Source organism: Passer montanus, unplaced genomic scaffold (assembly GCF_014805655.1).
Source record: "Passer montanus isolate IOZ18808 unplaced genomic scaffold, ASM1480565v1 scaffold41, whole genome shotgun sequence".
Taxonomy (NCBI): Eukaryota; Metazoa; Chordata; class Aves; order Passeriformes; family Passeridae; genus Passer; species Passer montanus.
Window position 1 is genome coordinate 2,658,663 of NW_024368930.1, and position 26,511 is coordinate 2,685,173.

Below are 26,511 nucleotides of genomic sequence, written 5' to 3' on the forward strand. Positions count from 1 at the left end.
AGCCTTGAGGAATGTATTAACATGTAAGTAAAAACCCAGTGAGTCCTCTTAACTGTGTTGAATGATCATAAAATTAATCTTCAGAATCTCAATGAGAATAGGATGCTCTGGATGTGCAATACAAATCCTGTACATTAAGGATATGGATGGTTGTTCACCCACTGCAAAAGATGACTTTTCTCCCAGCCTCCTCACTGACTGACATGTGTAGTTTTATTTCTTAATAACAGCAAAGGACTAAATGCACCCCTACAATGGTTTATATCAGGTCTGTGTTCTCCTTTTTGCTTGCAGTCTGCTCTTAGATTTGTGCTGAGCAATGTCCTGCCTTCCCCAAGGCAGCCTCATACTTTGAGATATGCTTGCCTCTACAGGAGTTATCTTTGATAGAACTCAAAGAAAGTTGAAATATATTCTTCTCTTCCCAGGTACTCCTATTGTTGCAGTAAAAGCACAGGGAGGTGTCAGCAAACTGGCTCTGCCAAGCTCCTGCAGCTTTGATCTGATGGCTGGATTTTATCTGTAGGTGTTTTGAGGAGGATGAGTGCTTTGCACAAGAACGAGGCGGAAAAAATAAAAGCAAACTAATTAACTTCCATAAAGTTATCCTTACTCACTTTCTCTTCTCTTTCCTGCTGTGTTTGTGGTAACAGCTCATTAGAGGCTGTGTGTGCAATAGCTGCACCATGAGGCAGGAGATTTCATTTCCCCTCCTGCTTTCCAGGATGTGGCAGAGCCGAGGCCAGGCCAGCGCTACCGGGGGGTTTGTGCTGCTCACCGAGCACAGGTTTGGACTGAACTCCTTCCTTCTTCTGCTCTGCTGTAAGAAACTCCTGTTCCTGCCTCGAGGGAAGAAGGGGAGATGGGATTTCTCCTTTGAGAGACGTGGGGCTCGTGTCTGAAGAAGAAAAAAGCCCCTGTTTTCCCCCCCGACAAGCACAAGCATGGAGAGCAGAGATGCTGCTGGTCTCTCTGGAGAACTCTGCCAGAGTCTGGTTGGAGGATTTGAATCTTTGCCATCATTTGGAGCAGAATGAAGCTCTGTGAAAGGACAGTGACTGAATGCCAGCTGGGCTGTCATTAGCTGGGGCAGCCCAGAAGCAGCTGATGTGCAGTTTGTGGTGGAAGCCATGCAGACAGAAGGGGAGACTCGGGCGTGGAGGGGCTGCAGCCTGAGCCCAAAGGTGTGTTCCAGGCTTGCTGTGTGCATGGAGCAGGCACAGCTGGTGGCTTCACAAGACACAAAGGCTCCGTGGACCATCCATTTGCTGTCAATTTTTCAGTGATGTTGGGTGCTGCTGGCCCAGCTCCATCTTTCTTCCACAGTAATCAAAGGAAATGCACCCTAGTCTTGAAGTCTGGTGGTTCAGGACTGAAAGCTTAATGGCTTTCCTTGGCTTTTTCTCCCCCCTCTCTCTTTTATGAAGCATAGGGTGTTTAGAACTATGGAAGCAGTGCAAGAAAAATATTAATGAATAACTATGGAGTGCAGACATTAATGCATTCCTTTCTCTTGAAATAATTGGCTTTTCTCTGTGGGGTCTGTAACAAAAAAAAAAGTGTCTGCAGAGTCTGAACCTGCTGTATAGAAGCCAAAGTAGATGATGATTTAGAACTTCACTGGCTTTTTTTTTTTTCCCCCTAGAATGTTATCTCTGCATTTATCATGTTGCAAAAAATCTCTTTCTCTGAGAAATGATAAACCCAAGGCACAGGGGCAGTTCTTGAGATTCTGGGTGATGGAAAGCATGAACGAATAACGATTTTTGGGATCCTCTCCCACACGCCAAACTCCAACTGATGCTTGGAGATAGAAGAATTAAAGCGTTGCATTGGAGTTTCCCAGTGGTGAGTTCTGAAGTCCCAAGTACCCTTTCAGCTTTTATTTTCCTGCAGTTATGGCCCAAGGGCTACATGCAGCAGATATGAGTAACAATTCTCCCAGGTTTGAAGCGCAGGTCAGGGCACAAACCCGCAGGCCATGTCATAGGCAGTGGCACTTCACAGCAGGAGCTGCCTGTCCTTTCATGGAACAAAACGCAACAGGAGGATGGAGGAGAGCCCCACTGCAGACCATTGTGGGAATGGGAACGGTGCATCCCTGTCCCAGAGAGGCTGCACAGGGACACAGAACCCCATTGCAGACCATTGCGGGAATGGGAACGGTGCATCCCTGTCCCAGAGAGGCTGCACAGGGACATATCCAGGTGCCCAGCGGAGAAGCAGGAGGCTGAAGAACCTGCTTGATAACGATAGTTCTGAACCTTTGTTCACTCCTTGACCCGTCCCTGGCTGTTTCTCCTCGGCCATTCCGTCCCACGCCACCCCTTCCTCCTGCCCTGCCCCGGACCGCGCCTTTGCCACCCACACAGGCAGCCGGCTGCCGCCTTTGTCGCCGTGCCCGAGCCTCGCGGGGACCGAGCCCTCGCCGTTGCGATGGTTGTGCAACAGCAGCGCGCTGGCGCTGCGGGAGACACCGCTGCCCGGGCGGGACCTTCGGCGGGCTCCCGCGGGGCCCGGCCGGGGGATCCCCGGGGCGTGAGGCGCCGCCGGGCCGGGGCGGCCGCCGCGGGGGGCTCGGCGGGGCGCGGCTCTGCTCGGCGTGGATGCCGGCCGGGGCCGGCCGCTGCCGGCACCATGCACACCGTGCAGAAGGACACCACCTTCACCAAGATCTTCGTCGGGGGGCTGCCCTACCACACCACCGACTCCTCCCTCAGGAAGTACTTCGAGGTCTTCGGGGACATCGAGGAGGCGGTGGTGATCACGGACCGGCAGACCGGCAAATCCCGAGGATACGGCTTTGTAAGTGCCGCTGCTGTCCGCTCCGCTCCGCGGCGGGACGGGCGCTGCCCCCCGGGCGCCGGCAACGCGCCGGCAGCGGAGCCTGGGCTGGCGACAGAGCCCCGGTATGACCGGACAAACTCCCGCACAAAGCCCCGGTGTAGCCGGACAAAATCCCGCACAAAGCCCCGGTGTGGCCGGACAAACTCCCGCACAAAGCCCCGGTGTAGCCGGACAAAATCCCGCACAAAGCCCCGGTGTGGCCGGACAAACTCCCGCACAAAGCCCCGCTGTGGCCGGGCGGACCCCCCGGTGCCGCGGAGCTTGTGCCCGCTGCGGGAGCGAGGGGCTGGCTCAGGACAAAGGCTGGGCTGGGGACCCGGGGGAGCCCCCCGTGATGGCCGGGGCCGTGCCGTTCGTTTCAGCACCTGCTCCCCCCTCCCGGTGCCCGTGCGGGTCCCGCATCCCGCCCGCAGCTGCGCTGAGCTCCGGTGCGCCGGGGGTTTGGGGAAGGGCTCCGCTGGCTTCTTAGAAAAGGCTTCTTAAAAAAGGTGGAGGGGCAGGGGAAAACAGCTGGCACCGGCCCAGCGGGGAGCGCCCGCTTTTCCATCGGGTCCCGGCAGCCCTTCCCAGCTCGCCGTGCAAGCGAGGCTGCACGAAGGGAGTTCAGCTCCCGATTCAAAATAGAACAATAAATAAACTCCACTTTAGTGCCTGTTGCTGGAGTGTTTACAAAGCGCTGTTGCTACAAACAAGGCTGTGCTCGATTCCAGGTGACCATGGCAGACAGAGCTGCTGCTGAAAGAGCTTGTAAAGACCCAAACCCCATCATTGACGGCAGGAAAGCAAACGTGAACCTGGCGTATTTGGGAGCAAAACCAAGGAGTATTCAAACTGGTGAGGCATCCGGGAGATCCCATCTCTCTGTATTAGAATAACTTGCAAGACAAGGAAACGAGTTCCTCGGGCTGGAGTCATCTGATGATGCACATTTATCTGTCCCCCATAGTTCTGATTGTTGGCTGAGGACACTGCATGGTCCAGTTACCTCTCTGCTGTATCTTCTTCCTCAGCCCTAGTGCACTAATGTTACTCAAAAAAGTTCATTTCACTCTGTTGAAGCTTTTTCCTTCCACAGTTTGCCTGTTAACCTCTTTGTTACATGAGAATTAACAGTAAGATCCACTTTGTCATTTCTCCCTTTGGTTTAATGCCCACAGTACCCAGTGTGTAAAATAAGTCTTTATACCCCATTGTCTGTTCCATTACAGCACGTTCACACTGGGCTTTCATCATGAATTCCCATCTGCTCCTCGTGCATATCACATATGCATGTTAAATTTAACTTGTTTCTAAATGGGGCTCTGAATTTGCTCACATGCATAGCAGATCAAATGCAAAGACGTGTGCTGTAATTCTGCCTGTGTGTTACGAGTTGAATGGTACAATGGATGCCATTCATTAATATTTCTTTTTTTTCTGAACCTTTTTTTTTTTTAGGTTTTACCATAGGTGTGCAGCAGCTACATCCAGCCTTCATTCAGAGACCCTTTGGGTAAGTGGAAATGTTTCCTAACGGTCTGTTTGAAATCAGAGTCACAAATCAACTTCCTCATTATTTAAAATGTGTGAAAAAAGCCTTCACCATCAAGAGTGGACAGTTTCAACAGCTGTTGTTAATGTTCTGAGTACTTTATTTCTGGTGGAGATTTCAGAAGTTTTGTGCATTTGTCAGCTTTAATGTAATTCCCAAAGATCCTTCTTTATCCTCAGTAAATCTTAGTCATAATAAACCCAGTGCATTGCTCTCTGTTTTGCCAGCTTCAAGAATTCACAGGAATTCAAATAAATGGAAAATACTTTCTCTATTATAGTACTTAAGGTGTCAAAACAATTAAGCAAATTCTGTTCTCCTGTTTCTCAAATAAGATTCTCTGCTTCCTCTGTGCCATTTCCCACGTAATAATGCTTAGGATACAGTTTTATCCCAGAAAACAAATTGCATTGGAAACAAAGTCTGTTACTTAATGAAAGTAACATTAGGTCAAAAATTGATTTTGGACAGATGTTATACAAGGCTTGAATAGTCTGCAAAAGTGGGCTTTTGTCCGCTGTTTTCAATGGCTTATACCATCCCTACTCGGTTAGAAAAGTCCTCTTTTTATACATCTAATAGGATCTGGCAGCTGCTCGGCAAAAGACAAGTGTGCTTCACGAGAACAATAGTGACTGTCATACTGCCCTCATTTAACTGTTTAATGATTGATGCAGCTCTTTTTTTACACCATTTCAGAAAGTGAATATTGATAAGGTTTTTTATTATTATTTTCTAAGAGCATTAAGAAAGTAGGTGCATTTTTTAAAGCTTTTGAGCACTGCCCTGGTGTGGTTTTTGTGTGACTCTAATATAAATAGATGGGATTTTGGCCTTTCAATACTTCATCCCTTCCCTGCTCTCTTCTTGTTTTTTTGGGGGTGTTTTTTCCTTTTTTTTTTTTAAGGAAAAAAAAACCTGCTAACAATAAAACTTTCATTCCTCTGCCCTTATGGCCGCAGTTGCCAACAGCCTGGGTAATCTCACTCCGATGAGTTTGGATGTGAGAGGCTGTGTTGCCACAATAGTGCACACCCAGTGTACGTGTGCTGTGTGCGGTTCAAACACGCCGCTTCTCGCAGGCGGGTACAGCTCTGCTGGAAGGCCCTGGAAAACATCTGCCATGAAAGGAAGAGTCTCCCCTTTTCTGGGGCAAGAGCCACGTTAGTCTGCATAGAGCAAATGCTGCTTTTTAATAGTTCTCTTTGCATGGGGGCTGCAAGAGCTTTCACAGCCCCCAAACAGCAGCACCTTGAGATGTGAACCCAGAGACTTTTGCATGGGAGTGCAGGAGAGAAGTTGCCAATAAAAGCAGCCTCTGGCGAGTCCTGCCATGCATAGGAGCAAAGAGCAAAATGGTGAAGCCCGTTAAAACTCCTCTTGTTGGCAGGAGCACCTTGCAGATTATCTGCAGTTTTCTGGGTGCCCTTTCTACCCCGCAGCCGCAGCTCTTGAAAACATTTTTTTTTTCCAACAGTTTGCTTTTGGTTTCACATCCAGAGGAGTGTGGGATCGACTGATTACATGTTCCTTGTGATCTAGACAGTTCCTGTTGCAGTTCTTAGGCATTGGTTTCATCATTAAACCAGCAGAGCTGCAGTTAGCACATACAGAGGAGAACATTATAAATTATTTATCAGTTGCCAAGAGACAGGAACCAGGAGAATGGAGGGCTGGAGGCAGGGGATTATATATCATTATTTGCAAGCATCAGTAAACAAGAATTTAATTGAATTCAGTCATTGCTGCAGCAGAATCACTGGAAATGTGGGTTTTGCAGATTGTGTTTACCTGAGCACCACCTTTACCTGAGCACCACCACTGGGGCTGCTCTGTGGCTTCTGAGCAAAGCCTCAGGTGCTCAGTCGAGCAGCAGAGCTCAGCTGCCTCTTTGTCTACTCAATAGACCAACAAAACTAAGAAGCCTGCCAAGCTCCACTCCTGCATTCCCTTGGACCCACAATTTCCTTGTTCCTCAGTGGGACATGAGGGCAGATGAGGAGTTTGTCAGGGTCTGTCACTGAACTGCTGGGGCTCAGTGGCTCAGCTGCTTTACCCCTGGTGTGAGATGTTGCCTGGCTCTCCCTCCTGCAGTTCCTGTCTCTGCAAAGTGTTTGTGCCCAGGGGTTGGCATTGTGGTTTCTAAAAGATGATTGTCACGGGGCACAGGGTGCTTGGCAGGGCAGGAATGAATGAAGAGCCGTTAACTCCTGGGCAGTTAACGAAGAGCAAGCAGCCAGTCATGTCCCAGCTATCAAGCCACAAAACGCAGGTTTTGGTGAAACCTGAAATGAATGGAAACTATGAAAATTACCCAAACACCAGAGAGGATTATTTATATACTGAAAGCTTCCTCCCCCCAGCCCCAGACACCTAAATGTAGCTGTAAATATTGCCAGGGCTATGTGGAACAGAAAGAGAAACCACGAGGAGCCTCTCTCCTTCCTCCTGCTGTCCTGGCAGGGGAGGCACTTGCACAGCAGACAGCACGGAGTCAGTAGTAAATCCTGTTTGGAAAAGAAGTTTCTAGCTTGTTGTAACCAGAGATCTTAACAGTAATGCAAGGCAAAGGATGTGTCTGTGACTTGGAGATCCGGCTGCTGAGTTTAGGGAAGCAGCATTGGGCCTGGGGCTCAGCCTGGGGCTTGCAGACTGTGCTTTGCTTGGAGGCACCTGGCAGTGCCAGTGTGTCCCTGCAGCTGCCATGCTTCATGTGATCAGGTGATGTGGCAGAGCTGCTTGGTCCCACCTCGTGGTTCCCTCCTCTGGCACTCTGGAGGTGGAAGCAGGTTTGAGTGTGTGCAGGGAGTGGGGATTCCCTGGTTCTCTGTGCTTGCTGCTCTGGACACAGCATATGGCAGATGCATTCCTGTGGCTGTGCCTCAGCGAAGGAACTATCTGTGTGGGAGATCTACCAGTGGCTGAGTAAGTGACTGAGCTCTTGCAAACATGAAGCTGTCTCTTGTGGCAGGATCCAGCTCTTTCCATAGCTGCACATTGGATGTCATTGCTCCAGAGACTCCATCCATGTGTAGTTCCTTGTTTTGGTGGCCCCCTGCCTCTGGCCCACATTTGGTCTCAGCAAGATCACAAAGAGTTAAATCTCCTTGAGTTTAAAATTTCATGCGTTGATGCTGCTGCAGTTAGAAAGTGAAGAAAGTCTCTCTTTGTGTGAGCCCAGCCTCCCTTGCAGCTGTTTATCCTTAAAATTTCTCTATTGGGTTAAAAATAAAAGGCAACAAACTTTCATCTTTTCTGTGGTTATGGTTATAAAAGGGCACGTGCTGTGCCCAGCCTCTGTCAGCTGGCATCCCCCTGCTCCAGCTTCCACTGCCCCCTTACCCAGAGCTGGAAGCTGCAGGATCCCATCCCACTCTGCCAGGCTCATGTGGATGGAGCACCCAGCACCTGGTGTTGTCCTGTGCCAGGAGCATGAAAGCTTGGGGGAGGAAAGGGGGCATTTCCTAAGAAATGTCCAAATCCTTTTTCCAAACGGCTTCAGCTGCTGGTTCCCATGCATGGTGACTGCTGTTCAGACCAAATGCTTGCCAGTCGGAAAGAAATCCCTTTCTTATTTTTTTATTATTTTATTGTGTGGTTTTAAGTGTAAACATGTATTTATAAGCAGCTCAGACAGCTTTGAGAATTTTCTTGACCATCTACTTCAAGGTGTCAAGTGCTGGTGTCAGACCCAAAGGTTTGGTGTGCCTGTTTTTTGGGTTAGGGCAGAATTTGCTCATGTTCTGCCTGTAAACCAATACAAAAGTGTGGTCTGCTACAGTGACCTCACCCTTGGCTTTGTGAATGATGTGTGAGCTCAGATCTGTTGCAAGGGACAGGCTCTGGGTGAAGGATCTGAGCCATTCCTGGGCAGTCAGGGCATGAGCTTGTGTGATGGAGAGACAGCCTGAGCTGGCTCTAGCTTTGTTTTTACAGCACATGGCTTGAGTTGTGCCATCTTCTCTGTGTGATTCCTTTGCCTCTGGTGGATTTCCTTTCCATCCTCCTTAGCAGCAGAGACCTGAGTCCTTTCCCATTGGTGCAGGAGCTGGGCAGTGACAGATCCAAAATTCACCTGTGTCTGGTGCCACAGAGTCCCAGCGTGGCAGATTGATGCACATGTCTGAATTTGCAGAGCAGCTCAGCTTGTGCTTGATCTCATGTTTCCTTTGAGCAGCTGTTGGCATATGGGCCCCAACTCGTAGTATTAAGCACATGCCCAGTAATTCGAATGATGAATGCAGCCCTGGGCATCCTGCCCTGGCGCTGAGGGCACCAGCCAGGGAACCAGACAGTTGTTGTGCTGATAATTTGGTAGCAAGGACACCGGGTCACTTCTAAATACGACTTTTATGAAGAACTTGTTCCCCACGGATGGGAGCAAGCTACATACCAGAGCTAAATATACTCCATGATCACAAAAGATGAAAAGTCCTGGACCTCGGAGTTAAAACTCAGTCTCCTGTTTCTCAGTCTCCAAGTGCTGTAAACAGAGTTGTGCTGTCCCCTGCAATTTCCCTGTCACCAGCTTTGAGCATTTTAGCTCTCTTCTGTCAGAGTTGAGCTGCCCTGGCCAAAGCAGAGAGGCTGGAAAAACCATGCTGCATCCAGGCATCCCCCACGATTCCAGCTTGCAGGAAGGTGTGGAAGGATTAGATTGAGATGTCTTAAATGTTCTACTGCCACAAAGGCACAACTGGTGGCTGAGATCACAAACTCTTAAAATAGAATTTCTTTCTTGACTGAGAAATTACTTAATTACTTGTTTTATCAATGTAGGCCTTCTTTTATCAAAAAGAGATATTTCATTGCTTTTTCCATAGCTGAAGCATTCTACTTCAAAATACTTCATCTCTCCAAGAAAGGGGTTTAGATAAATCAAATGAGTGGATAGTTTTAACTATAGGTCAGTGAAAGGGATCATGTGTAAAGAAAGAAAGGCCATTAAAAATGGAACCTGTTGAAAGTAGTCACTAATGTGTATTATTCCAAAACTTGTCAGGTATTTCAGAAGACTTCAGAGATGTTTCTGCCATCAATTTTCTCTAAATTGCAGAAGAAAATTGGAAAGCTCAATCAAAGGCAGAATTCTGGGGCTTTCTGGGTTGATCTGTTGGAGACCCTGGTTTTCCCTACCATCCTACACAAGGATGTGGAAGGACTCAGGTTCCTGTCATGCACTGGTGTGAAACAGTCCCTGTTTCTTCTGTCAGTTAATTTCTGGTTTGGCTGTGCTGATAACTGCAGAGGGGAGGGGTTTTTCCTTCTCTGGAGAGCTGACTGGTTGTGGATAAACTTCCATGTGGCTTTTTCCTTGGTGCCAGATGGCTCTTGTTTCAGGCAGATGTTATCTACTGCTACCTGAGTGTTTTTCAGCCTGCTTCTCTCCAAAACTATTTTTGGTCTGGCCCAGCATGCCTTTGTTTAGGATCATGGATTTCTTTTTTTTTTTTCCTTCTTCCTTTGGGTGTGGGGGAAGCAAGATGCAGAGGATAAAGCTATTGAGCCTGGCTATAACTCATGGTGGAGCTCAACATGTTGATCTCAGACTCTTGGTTGAGCTGAGAAAAAGTATTAGATCTTTATGAGATGTACTGCCATCTGTAGTCTGCAGCCTTTTTTTTTTTACTTCTTTCTGTTTTTTCCCCACTTACCACAGTCTGGGACAGTCTGTTGTGGCACATCCTGCCTTGGTGATTGCAGCTCAGTCCTGTACCTGTTTGCACAGGCTGCTGTGTAAATCTTCTCAGAGGAACAGAGGAGGGTGAGGAGAAGGCAGACAGGCAAATTGGTTCCAAGAGGAGCAGAAATTGTCTTGACCGCTTTGCTGTTTTGTGTTTGTGTGGTATTGCAGCAGGTGATGATAAATCCCATGGATCTGCAGAGTTCATCCTTGTGTGACTTTGAGCTGGCTGGGATAGCTGGCTGATGAGGCAGAAGCTGTTGACATTTCAGTGCATTTTTAAATCAGCTTTAGTAGGGACATTTCAGTAGTTGGAGGTTTGTCGTGTTGTGGTTAGAGCCCAGCCCTGTCAGGGAAAGGTGAGGGATGGTCAGGGCACAGCCACTGTCCTGACCTGCACCCAGGTGTGAGTGGATAAACTGTGATCCCCTCCTGGAGTGACAGTCCTGGTGGGCAGGCAGGGACATCCTGCAGCCTCCTCCTCATGTCTGGACTGGGAACAGCACCTGAATTTCTGACATTTCCACAGCCTGTCATCGTGGCTGGGGCCCCTCTGATAGCCGTGGCCAGCCCTGCCTGCACTCCACACACGTTTTCTGAGTGTCTCCTCGAGGTGAGTGCTTGCTGGCTTGGGAGTGTCCCTCAGGAACGATTCCTTGGAGTGTGAATTACACCAGGATGTGTGCCTGCATCTCCAGCTGTGCCGTGGTGCCCTGGCACTGCCAGTGCAAGTGTGGGATGTGCTTCCCAGGGCAGCTTTAAACTCAGGAGCCCACTTCAAAATACACCTCTGGATCTGCCCTGCAGGCAGTGCCTGGATCTTGTATTTGTGGGGCTTTTAGACAAATGAAGGAATGATGAATTTGACTCCATGTTTTTAGAAGGTTAATTCATTATTTTATGATCTGTATTGTATTAAAGAATGCTATACTAAACTGTACTAAAGAATACAGAAAAGATCAGAGATTACTTACAGAAAGCTAGAAAGATATTAATGAATTTTATGATTCTTTCTTCAGAGTCCAACACAGCTTGGCCCCAGTTGGCCGATAAGTCAAAATGATTCACAGCAAAAATTAATTAAACAATTACCTGTTGGATAAACAATCTCCAACCACATTCCAAAGTAGCAAAACACAGGAGAAGCAAATAAGATAATATAATTTTTCTTTTTCTCTAAAGTTTCTCAGCTTCCCAGGAGAAGAATCCTGGCGAAGGGATTTTTTCAGAAAATACAACAGTGTCACCTGGAAGTGTCACATCACCAGGGGCTGTGCTCAGCTGGTTCTGCAGCACCCCCAGACCTCCTGCCATCACGTGCTGTGGCAGTGTGGGTGTCCCTGTGGCAGCCAATGGGTCAGCTCTAGTGGAAATGGAGGCCAAATTCCTGGGGTCAAATGCCAGAATTTGTGCCTTCGCTGGCAGACACAAAGGGCTCTGTTTCTTTTATTCTTCAAGGAATAAAAGGCTGGTCGTGGTGGTGGCATTTGTGTGCTGATCTCTGTGAGGCTGCCAAGAGCCCTGTGCCCCTCCTTGTTTCCCAAATGTTTGTGTGATGCCGTGTCCCTCCTGACAGAGGGGTGCAGCTGTCTCCACCTCTTCAGAGCTGACAAAACCAGCTCCCAGCAGGGCTGGCAGAGACCGAGGGCTCAGGAACTCCCACCTTGTTGCTCTCCCAAACCCGTGCAGTGTGCAGGAGCAGCTTGCAGGAACAGCTCATGGTTCATGTGTAGGAAGTCCTGCTGGATGGCAGAGAGCTGAGAAGGTGCAGCTAAAGCACATTTCAGGTGTAAATCTGATACAAAATAGTCAAATACTTGAAGTGTCTCTGAGATGAGCTCTGCTGATGAGAGCTTGTTCCTCTTCCCCAGTGTTTGGGGAGAGAAGTGAGACACATTTCCTCCTGACTTGTCCTTTTTTCTTGCTGTCCCCCAGCCAGCCCTGCTCTTCTGCAGTGGTGGGGAGACCTGGGTGATGGCAGGTTTTGAAAGGGACATTTTCATCTGCCTGGAGCCACGGGTGCCTCCCCTGACATGTTTGAACATCTCCACCCAGGCCTGCACAACCCTTTAGTTCTGTCCCCCACCAAAGCAGGACAGAGCCTGTGTCCCTCTGCCAGTGACCATCTCTGTTCTGGTTCAATTCTGGCTGCTGGGGCATGGTGCCATGTGGCCAGGAGCGTGGGCTGGCACCAGTCCCTGCTGTCCCTCCTGTGCCGCTGCTGCCTCTGGGCTCAGGTTTGGCCGTGCTCCTTGTGTTGGGTGGCCTTTGCCCGTGGCTCGTGGTGGTGCCAGCAGCATCCCGTCCATCTGCTGTTCACAGGGTGACTTTGGTGTGTGGTGGCCACGGCTGATCACTTGGTTGGTGTTTTATAATCACACCGTGTGTGTTTTTTGATGAAGTTCTCTTCTGGCTGGCAGGGCCCATCGTGGGGGATGGAGGAGAACTGCAGGGAGGGAGGAAGGGAAAGGCATCTTAAAACACAGATGTGACTCATCCTGTAGAAATTCAGATTAGAGTTTGCTGTTTTCTAGAAAGAGAACTCCAGAACTCCAGCTTGCTTTTTTAAAAAATTGATCTCTTGAAAGATCATGTTCAGGAATAATGGAAGAGGGGGAAATATTTTAAGATTTTCTGTGGATGCTAAATGGAGCCAGCAGAGAACTTCATCCTACTGCACTGGTTTGTTTTGTTTGTAGCTGCAAGTCATCAAAGTGACCTTACTTTGGGTTGTGTTTTGTTTTGATTGATGAATTGCCATCTGTCCACCTAATTCAGAAGACCAAATTGCATAATATCTTGATTGAAATTTTTAGCTGAACTATTGAAATCCTACAGACCAAAAGAGCCTTCCTTTTACATTGACATTCCCTTTGGGAGCAGATCATGGAGTTGCTGAGTGTGTTTTTTAGTGCAGTACCAGCTATTGTGAGTGATGTGTGCTTGTGGGCTGGTGGGATGGATTTCTGAGAGTGGGGTCCAGGGGTACATTCTGCCTTCCAAGCTAATGGTGCTTTTTATTCCAAGTAGCACTGAAAAACTGGAATTTTTCCTTGCTGAAGGAAAAATGTAGTGCAGGATGTTGCAGATTGGCTGTCTGAGCCCACTGTGGAGCTCCGTGTGTGAAAACAAAGCCAACAGTGCAGAATTTCTTGGGATGACCTGGGGGTGTCCACTCACCCTGATGGCACCATGTCCCCCACGTGGGCTGTGCCAGCTCAGGAGAGCAGGTGGGTGGCAGAAGGGACATAGAGGAGCTCCTCAGGCAGGGTGATGCTCAGGCAGGATTGCCAGGGGTCTCTCGAAGTGTCCTGGTTCTTTGGTGAGTACAGGTGGAATTCCTGTGGGCAGGAAAAGTGCAGGCCTCTCCTCTGCTCCTGCCACCGGGTGGTTTTTAGTGGATTGTGCATTTTTTTGTTGCATTTGTGGAGTGATTTTAACTCTGTTGGGCCCTGGAGTACCAGGGAGCCTGGTGGCAGGGTGAGACAGGCAGGGAGAAGTGAGGAGCAGCCAGAGCATCCATCCCAGTCTGGGGATGCAGGATGTTGGCTGATCTACCAGGGCCAGAGCAATGAGCACGGACTGAGCCTGCTCATGTCATGCCCAAGGGCCTGGGGGTGCCTCTGCAGAGCCTTTCCCCAGACCCAGAGAGCAGCATTGCACCTCGGAGTTATTTAAAACAAAATTAAAGAGAAAATCCCCCTCTGGGTAGGACTGAGCCCTGCTCTTCCAAGAGGTGGCTGCCACTGCCTGGTGTGAGTGTGTGACATGAAGTGCCCTTGGTGCCTAAGCTCCAGCTCTGATTCAGCTGTGCTGGCCGCAGTTTAGATCAGAGCTGAACAAAAAGGGATTCTGTGCATTTCTGCTGCCTCATCTCATTCCTGTTACCCACAGGGTGATGCTGGGTATGGTGTGCTTATGGGCTGAAGGACTGTGAGGTCCCTCTTGCTGTCCAGGGGTCTCTCAAAGAAGGTCTTGCACTGAATTAAAAGTTGAGGTGCTGCTCACCACCATCCATCCTCCCTGGGCATATGGAAGGACCCTGATTTCAGAGGCAGTGTTGCTGTGTGGGGAGGGGAGAGCAGTCATTCTCTTGTCATGCAAATTGACAAAGCAAAAACAAACTGCATATGGGAGTGGGAAAAGGAGAGAAAACTCGGTTCAGATGAGCCCTTGTTTGTGAGAAGCCTTTCTTCTGTCTGAAGAGCAGATTAAACCGTCCAGTGCTGGTTGTAAAGTGGGAACATCCCTGTAGGTGCTGGGTAGGAGGGACCAGCCCCAGGTGGACCCCAGCAGGCTGCAGGGGGTGGCTGAGACTTAGGATGCTCAGATGGAATGAGGGTAACCATGTACAGCCTTGTGAAGAGCCTGTGGGAGGCTTTTAAAAGTGGTTGTGTTTGAAAATCTGCTGTCACACACATCCACACAAAAATCCCCAAAATATTTGAATCTGCATAATCTCTCTGCAGAGTTTTGCCTTGGGGATTTTTTTGTTGGCCAAAATGGGTTTGGGGACAGGGTGGCACAAGCTTTTAGGAGATGGCTTTGCCTTATCTGTGGCCTTATGTGTTTCAGCAAGCAGTGGCCAAAGGGACCTTCTCCCTAGGGTGCAGGTGGCTCTGATCTTCCTCTGGTACTGGGCCGTTTGCTGGTGATAGTCTGCACCCCCTGTTTCTTTAAAAAAACCCAGATGTGTCACCCTGCCTCACTCTTCAGGCCACATAAATTCCCCATTTTTTGCCTGGCCCGTGGCAGTTTCTGTGGAGGTACCTAAACCTTCAGGTTTGCACAGTTTTTGCCTTGTTTGAGACCTGACTTGACACGAGCCCTTTGGAAAATACAACCCTTTCATTTTGATGCTTTTTTTTTCCCCCTCCCCTTTCCTCCTCATTAGCAGTTTCTAACAAATTAGTAGGCACTCCTGCATTAATCACCTCCAGGATCTCTCCATCTATGGCCTTTAATTGACTGTGACATTGTTAAGTTCCTCTCAGCAGCACAGCTCCTCAGGGCAGGGGCAAGCTGCACTTTTGGGCCCTCATGGAAAGGGCAGCAGAGATGCCAGGGGCAGATGTGACGGCTCATGGACACACGAGTGTCACCGCCCTTCCAGCTACTGGGGGGAAAGCAGCATTAATATCTCGTGTTTTACAACAAACACCCTGTAGCATTCCCTAAACATGCAGTGTTGTGGAAACATGGTGTAAGTGTGTAGTAACTGATAACACCTGGCCGGCTGGAGGGCCTGGGGTCAGTGGTCATTCCTGGTGGGACACGTGGAGGGTGACAGGTTGTCCCTGCTGCAGGAGGTGTCCCGCAGGGGCTGTGGCTCCTCAGGACCCTCCACCCAAATTTGGATGGAGAATACAGGAGGCAGAAAGGCTGGCAGGGTGTGTGGAGGCTGAGGAAATGAGGGTGAGCCAGAGGCTGTGTCATGGCCTTCCAGGGAGCTTATTTTGGATTTCAGCAGTCTGGATAGTGGGGGATACAAGCCGTGGGGACCAGGGTGTGGGTATTAGCAGCAGCCCGTGCTTCACCTTGTAGTACTCCACCCTCAGGTCTAGGAGTGTTTGCTTTTCCTCCCCACCCCGGGCAGCACCGCTGGGCAGCACCGTTTCCATGGCTGACACAGCTGAATTTGGGGGGAAGAGAGGCCAGGGCGATCCCAGCCCCTCACTAACTCTCTCCCTTCCCCTCCACAGACTCACGCCTCACTATGTTTACCCCCAAGCCATCATCCAGCCCAGCGTGGTGATCCCCACCCCCGTGCAGTCCATCACGTCTCCCTACATCGACTACACGGCCGCCAGCCAAGCCTATTCCCAGTACACCACAGCTGCCTACGACCAGTACCCCTACGCTGCCTCCCCCGCCGCCGGCTTCGTGGGATACGGCTACACGGGCACGGTGCAGCCGCCCCTCAGCGCCGGCACCCCCGCGGCGCCCGCCGCCGCCTTCGTGCAGTACCAGCCGCAGCAGCTGCAGCCCGACCGCATGCAGTGAGGGCTCGGCTGCATGCCGTGAGGGCTCGTGAGGGCCTGCCCACACGTGCCCGCATGCCGTGAGGGCTCAACTGTGTGCCCGCATGCAGTGAGGGCTCAACTGTGTGCCCGCATGCAGTGAGGGCCTGCCCACACGCCATGAAGGCTCGCCTGCATGCCCTGAGGGCCCGACCACGGCCCGCCGGCCTCCCTGGACAATCTCTCGCCGTGCAAGGATACGACCAGGACAGCAAAACAACAACAAAAAAAAACTATAAAAGAGGCAAAAGCGACGCAAGAAAAAAAATAAATCACCCCAGGCCCTTTATCCCCCCGTATGTAGGTGCATATCGATACCTAAGCTATTTATAGTGTTGAGGGCGAACCCAAATCCTTGCAGTCTGATTGTGCTTATGAAAGTGGACTTCTGGTAAGTTTTTTTTTTTTTCCCCTTTTTTTTTTCCTTCAATCTGGACTGATACTGTCTTGAAGATGTTCTAAAAGCGGCTGAAATGTTTCACAGGAAAACGACAGATTCTTGCACACATGGCAGTCTGCTTCCATCACCTGTGGTCTTCTTTCTGCCCCCTTCCCCGTCAGCCCTTCCTTCCTCATCCAGCCTACAATCCTCTTATTTACTGGTGAGGTACAGAGGTACTTGGAGAACATGGAAAAAAAAAGCAATCTTATTTTTTGGTTGTACAAAAACTTTGTAATACTCAGAGATGCCTTACAGAAAAAAAAAAAGCAAAAGAAAAACTATTTTTTAATATTTATTGCGATTTTATTCGCATGAGCTGTGAATTGCAGACAGAAGAATAGTAGTAAGTATCTGCCTTGTTTAATTCTCATTTTACTAAATTATTGTATGTAGGTAAAAAGTTCTTAAGTAATTGCTGAATCACTTCAACATGCAAAAGGGAATATTGGCTTGAAGGAGAGCAGAATATTCCTTTAGTCAACGCACTGTACTATTTTCTTATTGTAATTGTTACTCTGTTAAGATTATCTCAAATTTAGGTATATTTTTAAATGCAAAAAACCAACCAAGAATACTGAACATTTTGTCTACTTTGGTAGATCTTTTGTTACAATGCTGCAACCTATGAGACATTTACAGTATTTATGTAAAAGAGATTTGGGGCTGTTGGCCAGCAAGGTTTAGGAGAATATCGTGAGTGGAGCAATAGAGAAAAAGGTGTTATGTCACTGAACAAATGGATAAATGTAACCTTTTTATGCCTGTAATCCAACAGCCAAATAAAGGAAGAGAACAGGCGATGTAAGTGCATTTCTACAAAGACAGCAATAAACTATTTTAACTTTTAAGATTATCCAGTGCTGTATGGTACCATGTTTGCTTGGCTGCAGTGCCTTGGGGAGTATTTCCCAGCCCACCTGGACTGGGCTGTACCCTCCAGTGTGCCAGGGTGGGCTGTGTGCCATCAGCTGCTGCCACCACCCTGCAGCGTGTCCCCCTCTGCCCTTGCTCTGCGTGTCCCGAGGCACCTCAGGGTTTCTGAGCTCACAGAACCCCGTGGGCTGGTGCCAGCTGCTCCCTCACACTGCGTGCAGCAGGGCTGGGAGGTGCTGCCATGCCGGTGCGGCTCCAGAGGCAGTAGGGGCAGATGGGATCTCATCCCAGAGTTTTCAGGCCATCACTTAAAATAAGTTGGGGGTTATTTTTCTAAAATTGAATTTCTCAGAAAGAGAGTAGTCTGCCAGAGCCCTGTCCTGGTTAAGGGGATTTGCTGAGGGTGTCTCAGGTCCAGCAGAACCAGGCAGGTGCCAGCAGCAGAGAGACTTTCACCCTCAAGCCTCATTCGCTGCTCTGGTGCTGCATTTGACTTCCCCCAACCAACTTGCTTTAGAAGTTTGGTGTTCAGGTTTTGACAGTTACAAACTTCAAGAATCCATCTGTAAAAGTAAATAAAATTACTGTTTGCTCGTGCCAGTTATCTGGTTCATCTCCACAAAGGTCACAGCAGGCCTGGTGCCAGGAGGGGCAGTGTTTTTGGCACCAGCATCTTCTGCTGGTTCAGGTGGTGATGCCTAAAGCCATCCTGGGGGAAGAGGATGCTGTAGGATGAGAGCAGAGGCAGTTCAGCACTGTGGCTGCCCTGAGGAGCTTAAATGCCCACGGTGGGCACATCTAATGTCAGCAGTAGCCCTCAGAATAAAGATCCCCTGGGAGTAAAGAGCCCATCTCAATGAATGGAAACAACTCACTCCTGCCTTGCTGGTGTTGCGTGAGAATGCAGATCCTGGTGGGGCTCTGCTCATCCTGCCCGGGGTTTTGCTTACAACCATGTGGGTGACATTTATTTCCTTTTTAAGTAATTACTTTCTGGAACTGCTGTGGGGCTGCCAAAGCAGTAAGAGCCGAGCGCCGCATCCAGCCCGGCGCTGGCGGAGCCCGGCCTGGCCCAGGCCCTGCCTTTGAAGTGCTATCGGGGCTGGAGATTATTCAGCAATTCTTCTTTCTCCCTGTCAGGAGTCCTCCTGAGGAGAAGGGAGGGGAGGATTTTTGGACGGGGGTGCTGGGAGCTGCTGGGGAGCTCTTGGCCCCTTTGCAGCAGCCCTGAGGTGCCCGTCCCCAGCAGTGGTGCCTGGCACTGCTGAGCTGGGCTTTGTCTCCACCAGGGACACACATCTTCCTGCTCAGTGGGGACAGCACGGCTGCTGAACGTGGATTTGTTGAAAAAACCCATGTGTGCAGAGCGCTCTGAAGTGAAAAGGGTGATGCTTTTCCATTTAGCTGTCTGATTTCCTGGAAGGTTCCAAGCTGCCAGGAAGCGAGGGCGCAGGCGGCGCTCCCAGCACCATTCCTGGATCCCGCTCAGGTTTGCCCCGGGCTCGTTTCGAGAAACAGCCACATCAAAACAGCAGCCCGACCTGCCTCCTTCCTGCTTGCAAAAACCCGGCTGTGAAATTGCGGAATCACGGGCTCTGCCATCCTCCTTCCCGGTGGGAGCGGGGCTGTGCTGCCAGGTGGTGCTGGCAGCCTCCGGAAAGGAGCCCAGGCACTTCCCTGTCCTGTGCGAGGCTGGGAAAGTGGGAAGAGCTCCAAGGGTTGCTGTGTTAGAAGGACAAGAGCTGAACTGCAGAGTATGAGCTGTGGGGTGTGGGTGAGAGGCAGAGGTTGCCTGGCTCCTGGCTGATCAGGGTGGCACAAGTGCTTAAATAATTTTAAAATTGCTTAAAAGTATAATTTAATTTCTTTTTTAGTGCATTACTTGACGGAGCATCCTCTTCCACCTCCTTATGTGGTCCCAGCACAAAGAAAGCTCATTCTGGGCAGCTCAGCTCTGCTGCAGCCAGCCAGAAGCCAAGGGAGGGGGGTCACAATGCTGGTTTAAAAGCTTCAGTGAGCCACAGGGACCAGGAGGAGCAGCCAGGGCTGGGTGGTTTTGGCAGCACAGCCCTGGCAGCACCATCTGCTTGGCAGGTTCCAGGGGTGGGACCAGCTTTGGGGGGCCAGACCTTGTCCTGGGCACATCCCTGTGGCCATGCTGGCAGCTGACCCAGCCCAGGCCACCTCTCAGCAGCTGTGCCCACATGCCCAGTCATTTGCATGACAAATTCAAATCTTTTTTATAGGAAACCATCACACCGGGGCTGTCAGGGGGAGGTTTGGCTTGTGTGGGCTGGGGCATGTGCAGCCCCTCTGCTGCCATGGGGAAGTGCCACCATAAATACCAGTGCTGGGGTGCTGGCCATCATCTGGATGAACCCAGGCACAGTCTGGCATCATCTCCTGGCATCATGTCCTGGCATCACCTCCCTTTCCACCTGGCAGCAGCGAGTGAGAGACAGCCCTGTACCCCAGGGTGGCTGCTGCCAGACCTTCCCCACTTGCCTGCCATGAAAGGGGATGTCTTGGGAGGGATTTCTGCCCTTTCCAGGCACTCCCTCTCCCTGGGGTGTCCCCTGTCACAGAGGCACAGCCAAGGGCTCTGCTGCCAGCTGCCTGAATCTGCTTTTGACGAGGAGCAGGGGGTACCCAGCCCACTCCTCTGCAGTGCTCCCCCACTGTCCCACCTTGTCTGGGGGACCCTTGGGCACCCCCACGGGCTCCTGTCAAGGTCCAGAGCTTTGCAGTGGCACCCCCAGCCAGTGGCTATGCCCAGGATGGGATGGGGGCATGGGGGGACACTGCCAGCCCCCACAGCCCTGCTCCCCTGCCTAACAAGCCCCAAAACTTTGCACTGAGAGGGAAAGGCTGAGCACACGATTTTTTTGCATAGTAACTGGACTGCTGTTAGCACTTATCCTTTAAAACAGAGTTGACAGCAAAATGTTTTTAGCCCCTCAAATACAGGGAATGCTAACAGCATCCTTTTTTTTTTTTCCCCTCTCTCTCTTCTGGCTGAAACTTGTTTTTCCCTCCTTTGTGCCTCTCTGAATCCTGCCAGCATAGAGATTCCCTTGTTCAGAGAGCAAAAAAAAAGAGGGGAAAAAAAAAAACAACTAGAAAAAGAAAAACTTAAGCCTGGGATTAAAAACCATCACTAAAATAGTTTGAATAACAAAGTCAACTGACTGGCCGGTGAATGCCTGTCACGTATCGGCCGGGCACGGTCACGTGTGGCACTAGATAGTTCCTGGAAAAGCTTCTGCTCAGCCTGATAGACCTGTGCCTGCTGATACTGCTGCACCCACTCCTGGAGGGCTGTGGGAAACTTCCTGACAGGGAGATAAACTGGGGGGGAATAAATAAATCTCCCTTGGGGACCAGAGGCAATGGGTGTTCTTGAGGCTGTTCCACCCTCGTGGTCCTGGCACACCGGGCCAGCAGGACTCTCTGCCCTTACTGATGTATTTAGCAAGGGAATTTATAGTGGGTTTATGGAGGTTTTTTCCCCTACACAAATTTTTCACATAGTTTAAGCTGCGTAAAAAATCAAAAATGGGACCTTGCATGAGATAAAAGCAGAGGGGCTGTACCTCCCCCAGGCAGAGCCAACTCAGCCTTGTCAGACACGTGTGGGGCCATGCAGCCATGGAGTGTGTTACTAAATACTAAACCTAAATAACAGTTTTATCCTCTTGCTGACTCCAGCAGCACAAACCTGGAAGCAGAGGGATGCAACAAGGCACAGCGACAGGAATGATGGCTCAAATAAAGCCACACAGTGTGGGAGGGCAATTAAAGACTCAGATTTATTAGCTGTGTGCCCATGCTCAGGAGGGTGATGAAGCAGTTGGAGATGGAAAAGTTGGTAATGGAAAGGTCAGAGATGGAGGTTTGTGAGAGGATGAATCAATGAGCACCCAAAATCCCAGGAGCCAATTTTTAAAAGCATTTGCCCACATAAAAGTGGAGACTGTGGCCTTTTATAAATCAGCCAGGAACACGTCTTGGTTTGAAAATAGCACTGAGCATCTTATTACATGTTTAACACTCAAAAGATCTTTTAAAATCAGACTCAGCTCACTGGAGTGGCTCCTGTTCATGGATAAACATGGGGGGGTCAGTGTGTGCAGATACTCACGGCCATTTGTGGTCTCCTGTAGCATCCTCTGGTGTGTTTGCATGAGCTGCTGACAAGTGAGCATCTTAAACAAACCCTGAGCTCTGCAAAATGAAAGTGAAATGAAATAAATGAGTCATGCCATTAGTCTCCTGTGAGCTGGCTTTAAAATTAGCAGGTTTTAGACATAAACATGGTAGAACGAGCCCTGGGGGGAAGAAAAGTCCTCCCAAAAACCACATCCGACCTTCTCAACAGCACACATTGCTCTTTATTTCATGCCACTTCGGTAAGGTAAACTAATTTGGTTTCCTGTTTCCAATGAATTTTATATGTAGAAAAACATTTATATTATATACATTATAAATCTGATTAGAAACACGTATGTATGAACAAACACATGGTTTTTATCAGTAGCTGTGTGCATTCATGTGTGTATGTGAAAGAATACACATAAATGCCTTATTTCAACTGGCATTTAAACTTTTATTTCACAAATCCTGGCTCCTGAAGATGCCAGGTGTGCACAGTTTAGAAGATAATTTAAAATGAGAAGCATAACAGCAGTGCAACCAAATTTCATGGCTGGTAGCACAAGCTAATCTGGGGCACAACCAGTCCTGGACTGAGCTCAGGCTTCAGCAGAGTGGGAAAAACAGTAAAAATATCCCATGTTGGTGTGAGATGGGGCAAACCCCAGGGGCATCCCCTATCCTTTTGCCCACTGCTGCCATACATGCTCAGGCACTTTTCCTCTGTCTGTCTGTCTGTCTGTCTTTCTTCCTTCCCCTATGTCCTCCTCAATCAGCCAACCATGGGCACTTCAGCCTCAGTTTGCTCAGCCCAGAACACAGATATTTTGGGCATCTGCAATCTGGACGAAAGCTCCAGTCCTGCCAGGAATTCTGCACAGGCTTGAATGGAAAAAAAATAAAAATATCCCATGGAGTTGGGTAAAGGCTGCCAGGCTGCCCCGGGCCCTGTCCCGCAGGCAGGGAGCAGCCCCAGCCCCTCTGCAGCCGCCAGCCTGCAGAGCCTGCAGGAAAGATAATAAATTAAATCCAAATGTTTATTCCATTGGCACTGTCTGGATCATGTGCCTCGTGGAGCTGGAGAGCGCAGGAATATTTTCTTGTAGCTGTCGAATAAACTGCTGGAAATGGTTGTTGTGTAGAGATCCTGGAGGAGGCAGGGGCTGAGTCCTGCTTGGATGGATGGATGGATGGATGGATGGATGGATGGATGGATGGATGGATGGATGGATACACACACACACAGGAGTTGGAACAAATTCAGAGGCTGGGCCAAGAGCTTTGTGCACAGGCAGTGGTTTTGGGGGCAGGTGTGGGGGTTTGTGTGCAAGTGAGACACTGGAGATTGTGAGCACCTTGGATTTCCCCTCCCTCCTTTGCACACACGCAGAATTAACCCTTCCCATCCTCATCAGACTCAGTGAGCTCTGGATGTGCAGGGCCCTGACTGCAGCACAGCCCAACTCTGGTGGGTGTCCTGGCTGCTGCAGGTCACTGTGCAGAGATGTTCTAAAAACCCCGATACACACACACACAGGAGTTGGAACAAATTCAGAGGCTGGGCCAAGAGCTTTGTGCACAGGCAATGGTTTTGGGGCAGGTGTGGGGGTCTGTGTGCAAGTGAGACACTGGAGATTGTGAGCACCTTGGATTTCCCCTCCCTCCTTTGCACACACGCAGAATTAACCCTTCCCATCCTCATCAGACTCAGTGAGCTCTGGATGTGCAGGGCCCTGACTGCAGCACAGCCCAACTCTGGTGGGTGTCCTGGCTGCTGCAGGTCACTGTGCAGAGATGTTCTAAAAACCCCTCCCCAACCCATGGAGCACAGCCCCAGAGCTCCCAGCACGGTGGTTACAACAGGCTTACTCATTTCTGCAGTGAGTAAGACCGAAAGGGGAGCCCCACGGGGGCAGGACCGGGGGCTGATAAGGAGCAGCTCCCTAATCTCCAGCCCCAGCAGCCGAAAGGCTGAGGGTGATAACTCCCAGAGCCCTGGGTCCCAGCAGTGCAGGGTGCTGCTGTTGGTTTGTGTTTGCAGAGCTGCACCTCCTCACCTCGCAGGGCTTGTCTGCAGTGCCCAGCCCAGCCCAGCACCCCTCACCCTCCCAGGGGAGCCAGCAGGAGCTGGTGGTGGTGGCAGCCCCAGGGCTCACACCCTGGCCCATTCACCTCCTCTGCTCTTTGTGCCTTGAGCTCCTGGGGCACAGCCGTGGGGAAAGGGGATTACAGGAGGCAGCATCATTCACCTGAGCAATCAGCCCTGGTTAGTTAGCAAGATCCAATGTTTAGAAACTGCAGGTAGGGAAGGTCCCAACTTGATGTTCCGTCCTCATGCTCTGGGTGACACCAAGAAGCCAGGAGCACAGCAAAGCTGGTACTCCTCTGATTCAGGCCTGGGCTGCGATTTAGGGTCAGATACCTGGTTTCTGCAGGCTGGGTTGGACCCTGTCCATGCCCATCTCCTGTGGCAGACACTCACATCTGCACCAGCAGCACCCAGCACTGCTGCTCTGCTGGCTCTGTGTCACCTGCCCCAGCTCTGGGGACCAGCTCACTGTCCCCTCACCGGCCCCATGTGCCAAATTGCACATGATAAGCTCTGCTCCATAGCACATTTTTGTCAGAGGCTAGCAAGATAAAGTCTTAAAATAGCTCACCATGACATCCATCAGGGTCTGTGCCACTGCATTTCCCACGTGCTGCTGTCCTCCCTGCCTGGCTTCAGCAGTGCAGGAAGGCTGGGATCCTGAAATGCAAACAGGACATGCAGAGCTGCTCCTGTCCTGGAGCACCGTGGTCTGCAGGCAGCATGGCACTGAGCACGACATGGCACCAAGCATGACATGGCACTGTGACATGGCACTGAGCGTGACATGGCACTGAGCATGACATGGCAGTGAGTGTGACATGGCACTGAGCACAACATGGCACTGAGCGTGACATGGCACTGAGTGTGACATGGCATTGAGTGTGACATGGCACTGTGACATGGCACTGTGACATGGCAGTGCCAGCCCTGCAGGGCAGGCTCTGCCCTTTTGGGGTGCCCCGCTCTCACAGCCCCGCTGCAGGGCCCCCGTCCCATCCTTGGCTCGCTGCAGGAGCACCGTGCCCTCTCGGCCTCTCGCAGCCTTTGGCTCTGGCCAAACACCACTTGGCCAAATCCCCAGCACGGGAACAAAAGCAGGGAGCCCCAGGACGGGCCAGGGAGCTGGGGGAGGGAGTAGCTCCCTGCACAGCTCCTCTCCAGAGCTGGAAACCAGCGGGGCATGGAAGGCAAGCATCCCCTCGCTGCCTTTGTCACCCCTGGTGCTGCCCTGTGTCCCTCAGGGGTGCTCTGGTGGCTCTCAGGCTGGGTGCCAAGGGGAAGAGAGGGGTGCCAGCGTCTCCTCCTGGAAAAGCCACTTCCAGCTCTTTCCTTGCAGGGTGAACATGCTTCTTTAACCCCTCTGGTGCCAGCTGGCCAGCACCGTGCCCTGGCCGTGGTTCCTGGGCTCTGCTCTCACAGTGCTGCCAAGCGAGTGGCATTCAAAGCTTTAGCCTTTCTCAGCTTTTAGGCACATGCTCCAGCCCTCTTGTGTTTAGTTTTGGGCAGCCAATATCACGTCATATTTAAAGGCACAGCTTCAATTCATATCTATCTTGATTTATTTTTTTTAATGACAAACAAGATTAAAAATAGTCATCAGAGAAAACAAACACTGTAATGCCCACACAGATTTTTCAAACAATTTCAAAAATGCCCATGAGAGGAACTGCTTTTGAGTGTTGAAGAATGACAGTGGAGACTTTGCAGTGCAGACACGGCTCTAAGGAAACAAAGCATTTTATACAGAGGGGAAATAGTCCAGGTGTTTCTGTACCACAAGCCACAGCTCCCTCCACTGCACCTGCCTCACAGCTGGCTGGGGGCAGGTGGCCCTGCAGAGACGTGTTGGGGTTACTGGGAAAGTCATGCCAGCATCTCCTGGCCATGCCAAAGAAAATCATTCCATTTCCTGTGCCCTGTGCCTGGGAGGGGCTCACGAGCCTCCCCAGCTCAGTGCCACCCTCAGTCTCAGCCAGTCACAGCACAGGCTCTTGTGGCACACCAGGAGAATCCTGGGCTCACAGGGATGTCACCTGTGCCAACAGGATCCTGGGGTGCTGAGGAGCCAGCAGAGCCCACAACGACTTGACCTCGACTCTGCAGGCTGGATGGAGCTTTTGGGGGGTTATTTAGTCCTGTTAAGGGTTTTCCCCAGCTGCCCTCCCTCAGAGACACCAGCAAAGCCCCAGGGACCCATGTGCTTTGGGGAGCAGCGAGGCAGCACAGCTCAAAGCCTGATGTGTTTGGGACAGGGCTGTGAGGAAGCCCCAGCAGGAATCCCTGGAAGTGACCCTGTGTGACACATGCTGCATGGAAAAAGGGACATTCCCCCAGCAGGGCCCAAACTGTGCCAGCACCCAGCGAGGCAGAAAGGCTGTCCCCCCTGTTTGACCAGAGGGCTGCAGAACCAGTGGGAATCTTTCTGGTGCAGATCAAGGGCTGGTCTGAATCCCCTTTTAAAAAGCTGATTCATCCCCAGCTTCACCCAGCCCTCTGTACACCAGACTGCAGCAGCCCCCCAGGCCTTCTCAGGGGCATAAGGATGCTGAGGCCAGGGGAGAGCTCAGCTCAGGGGAAAACCACTCTGGAGAGATGCAACCTGCCTCGAAAACAGGGTTTTACCACAGCTGCCTGTGGGCAGGGTGCAGGCAGCACCACTGCCTTCCACAGCCCATGCTGCAGGAGCACATGGCACAGGTTTGGCTCTCCCCATGGAAATGGCAGCATGGCATCACTGCCCACGTGGGAAAGGCTCAGCTTTGTCCCTTTGCTGCCCCTTGCTATGTAAATACTGCCAGGATTTTCTTAGCAGCATGAAATGCACATCTGCTCATGCAAAGCTGCGGGCGGCTGGCCGGCCACCGGCGCAGG

General features: G+C 50.6%; 1 protein-coding gene and 1 long non-coding RNA gene across 2 annotated transcripts; one reads left to right on the top strand and one right to left on the bottom strand.

The window, feature by feature from the left end:
- Positions 1–2,534: 2,534 nt before the first annotated feature.
- RBM38 (RNA binding motif protein 38) lies at positions 2,535–17,376 on the top strand. Its single transcript, XM_039719165.1, has 5 exons — positions 2,535–2,805; positions 3,558–3,681; positions 4,285–4,339; positions 15,764–16,089; positions 16,140–17,376. The coding sequence occupies exons 1-4, from the start codon at positions 2,638–2,640 to the stop codon at positions 16,062–16,064; spliced, it is 648 nt and encodes a 215-aa protein (XP_039575099.1). The 5' UTR covers positions 2,535–2,637; the 3' UTR covers positions 16,065–16,089; positions 16,140–17,376.
- LOC120507004 lies at positions 10,681–24,342 on the bottom strand. The gene is made up of 3 exons (XR_005628661.1): positions 24,209–24,342; positions 21,538–21,620; positions 10,681–12,507 (listed from the first exon to the last, which is right to left on the bottom strand). It is a non-coding gene; the product is annotated as an uncharacterized LOC120507004 (long non-coding RNA).
- Between the last annotated feature and the right edge of the window lie 2,169 nt (positions 24,343–26,511).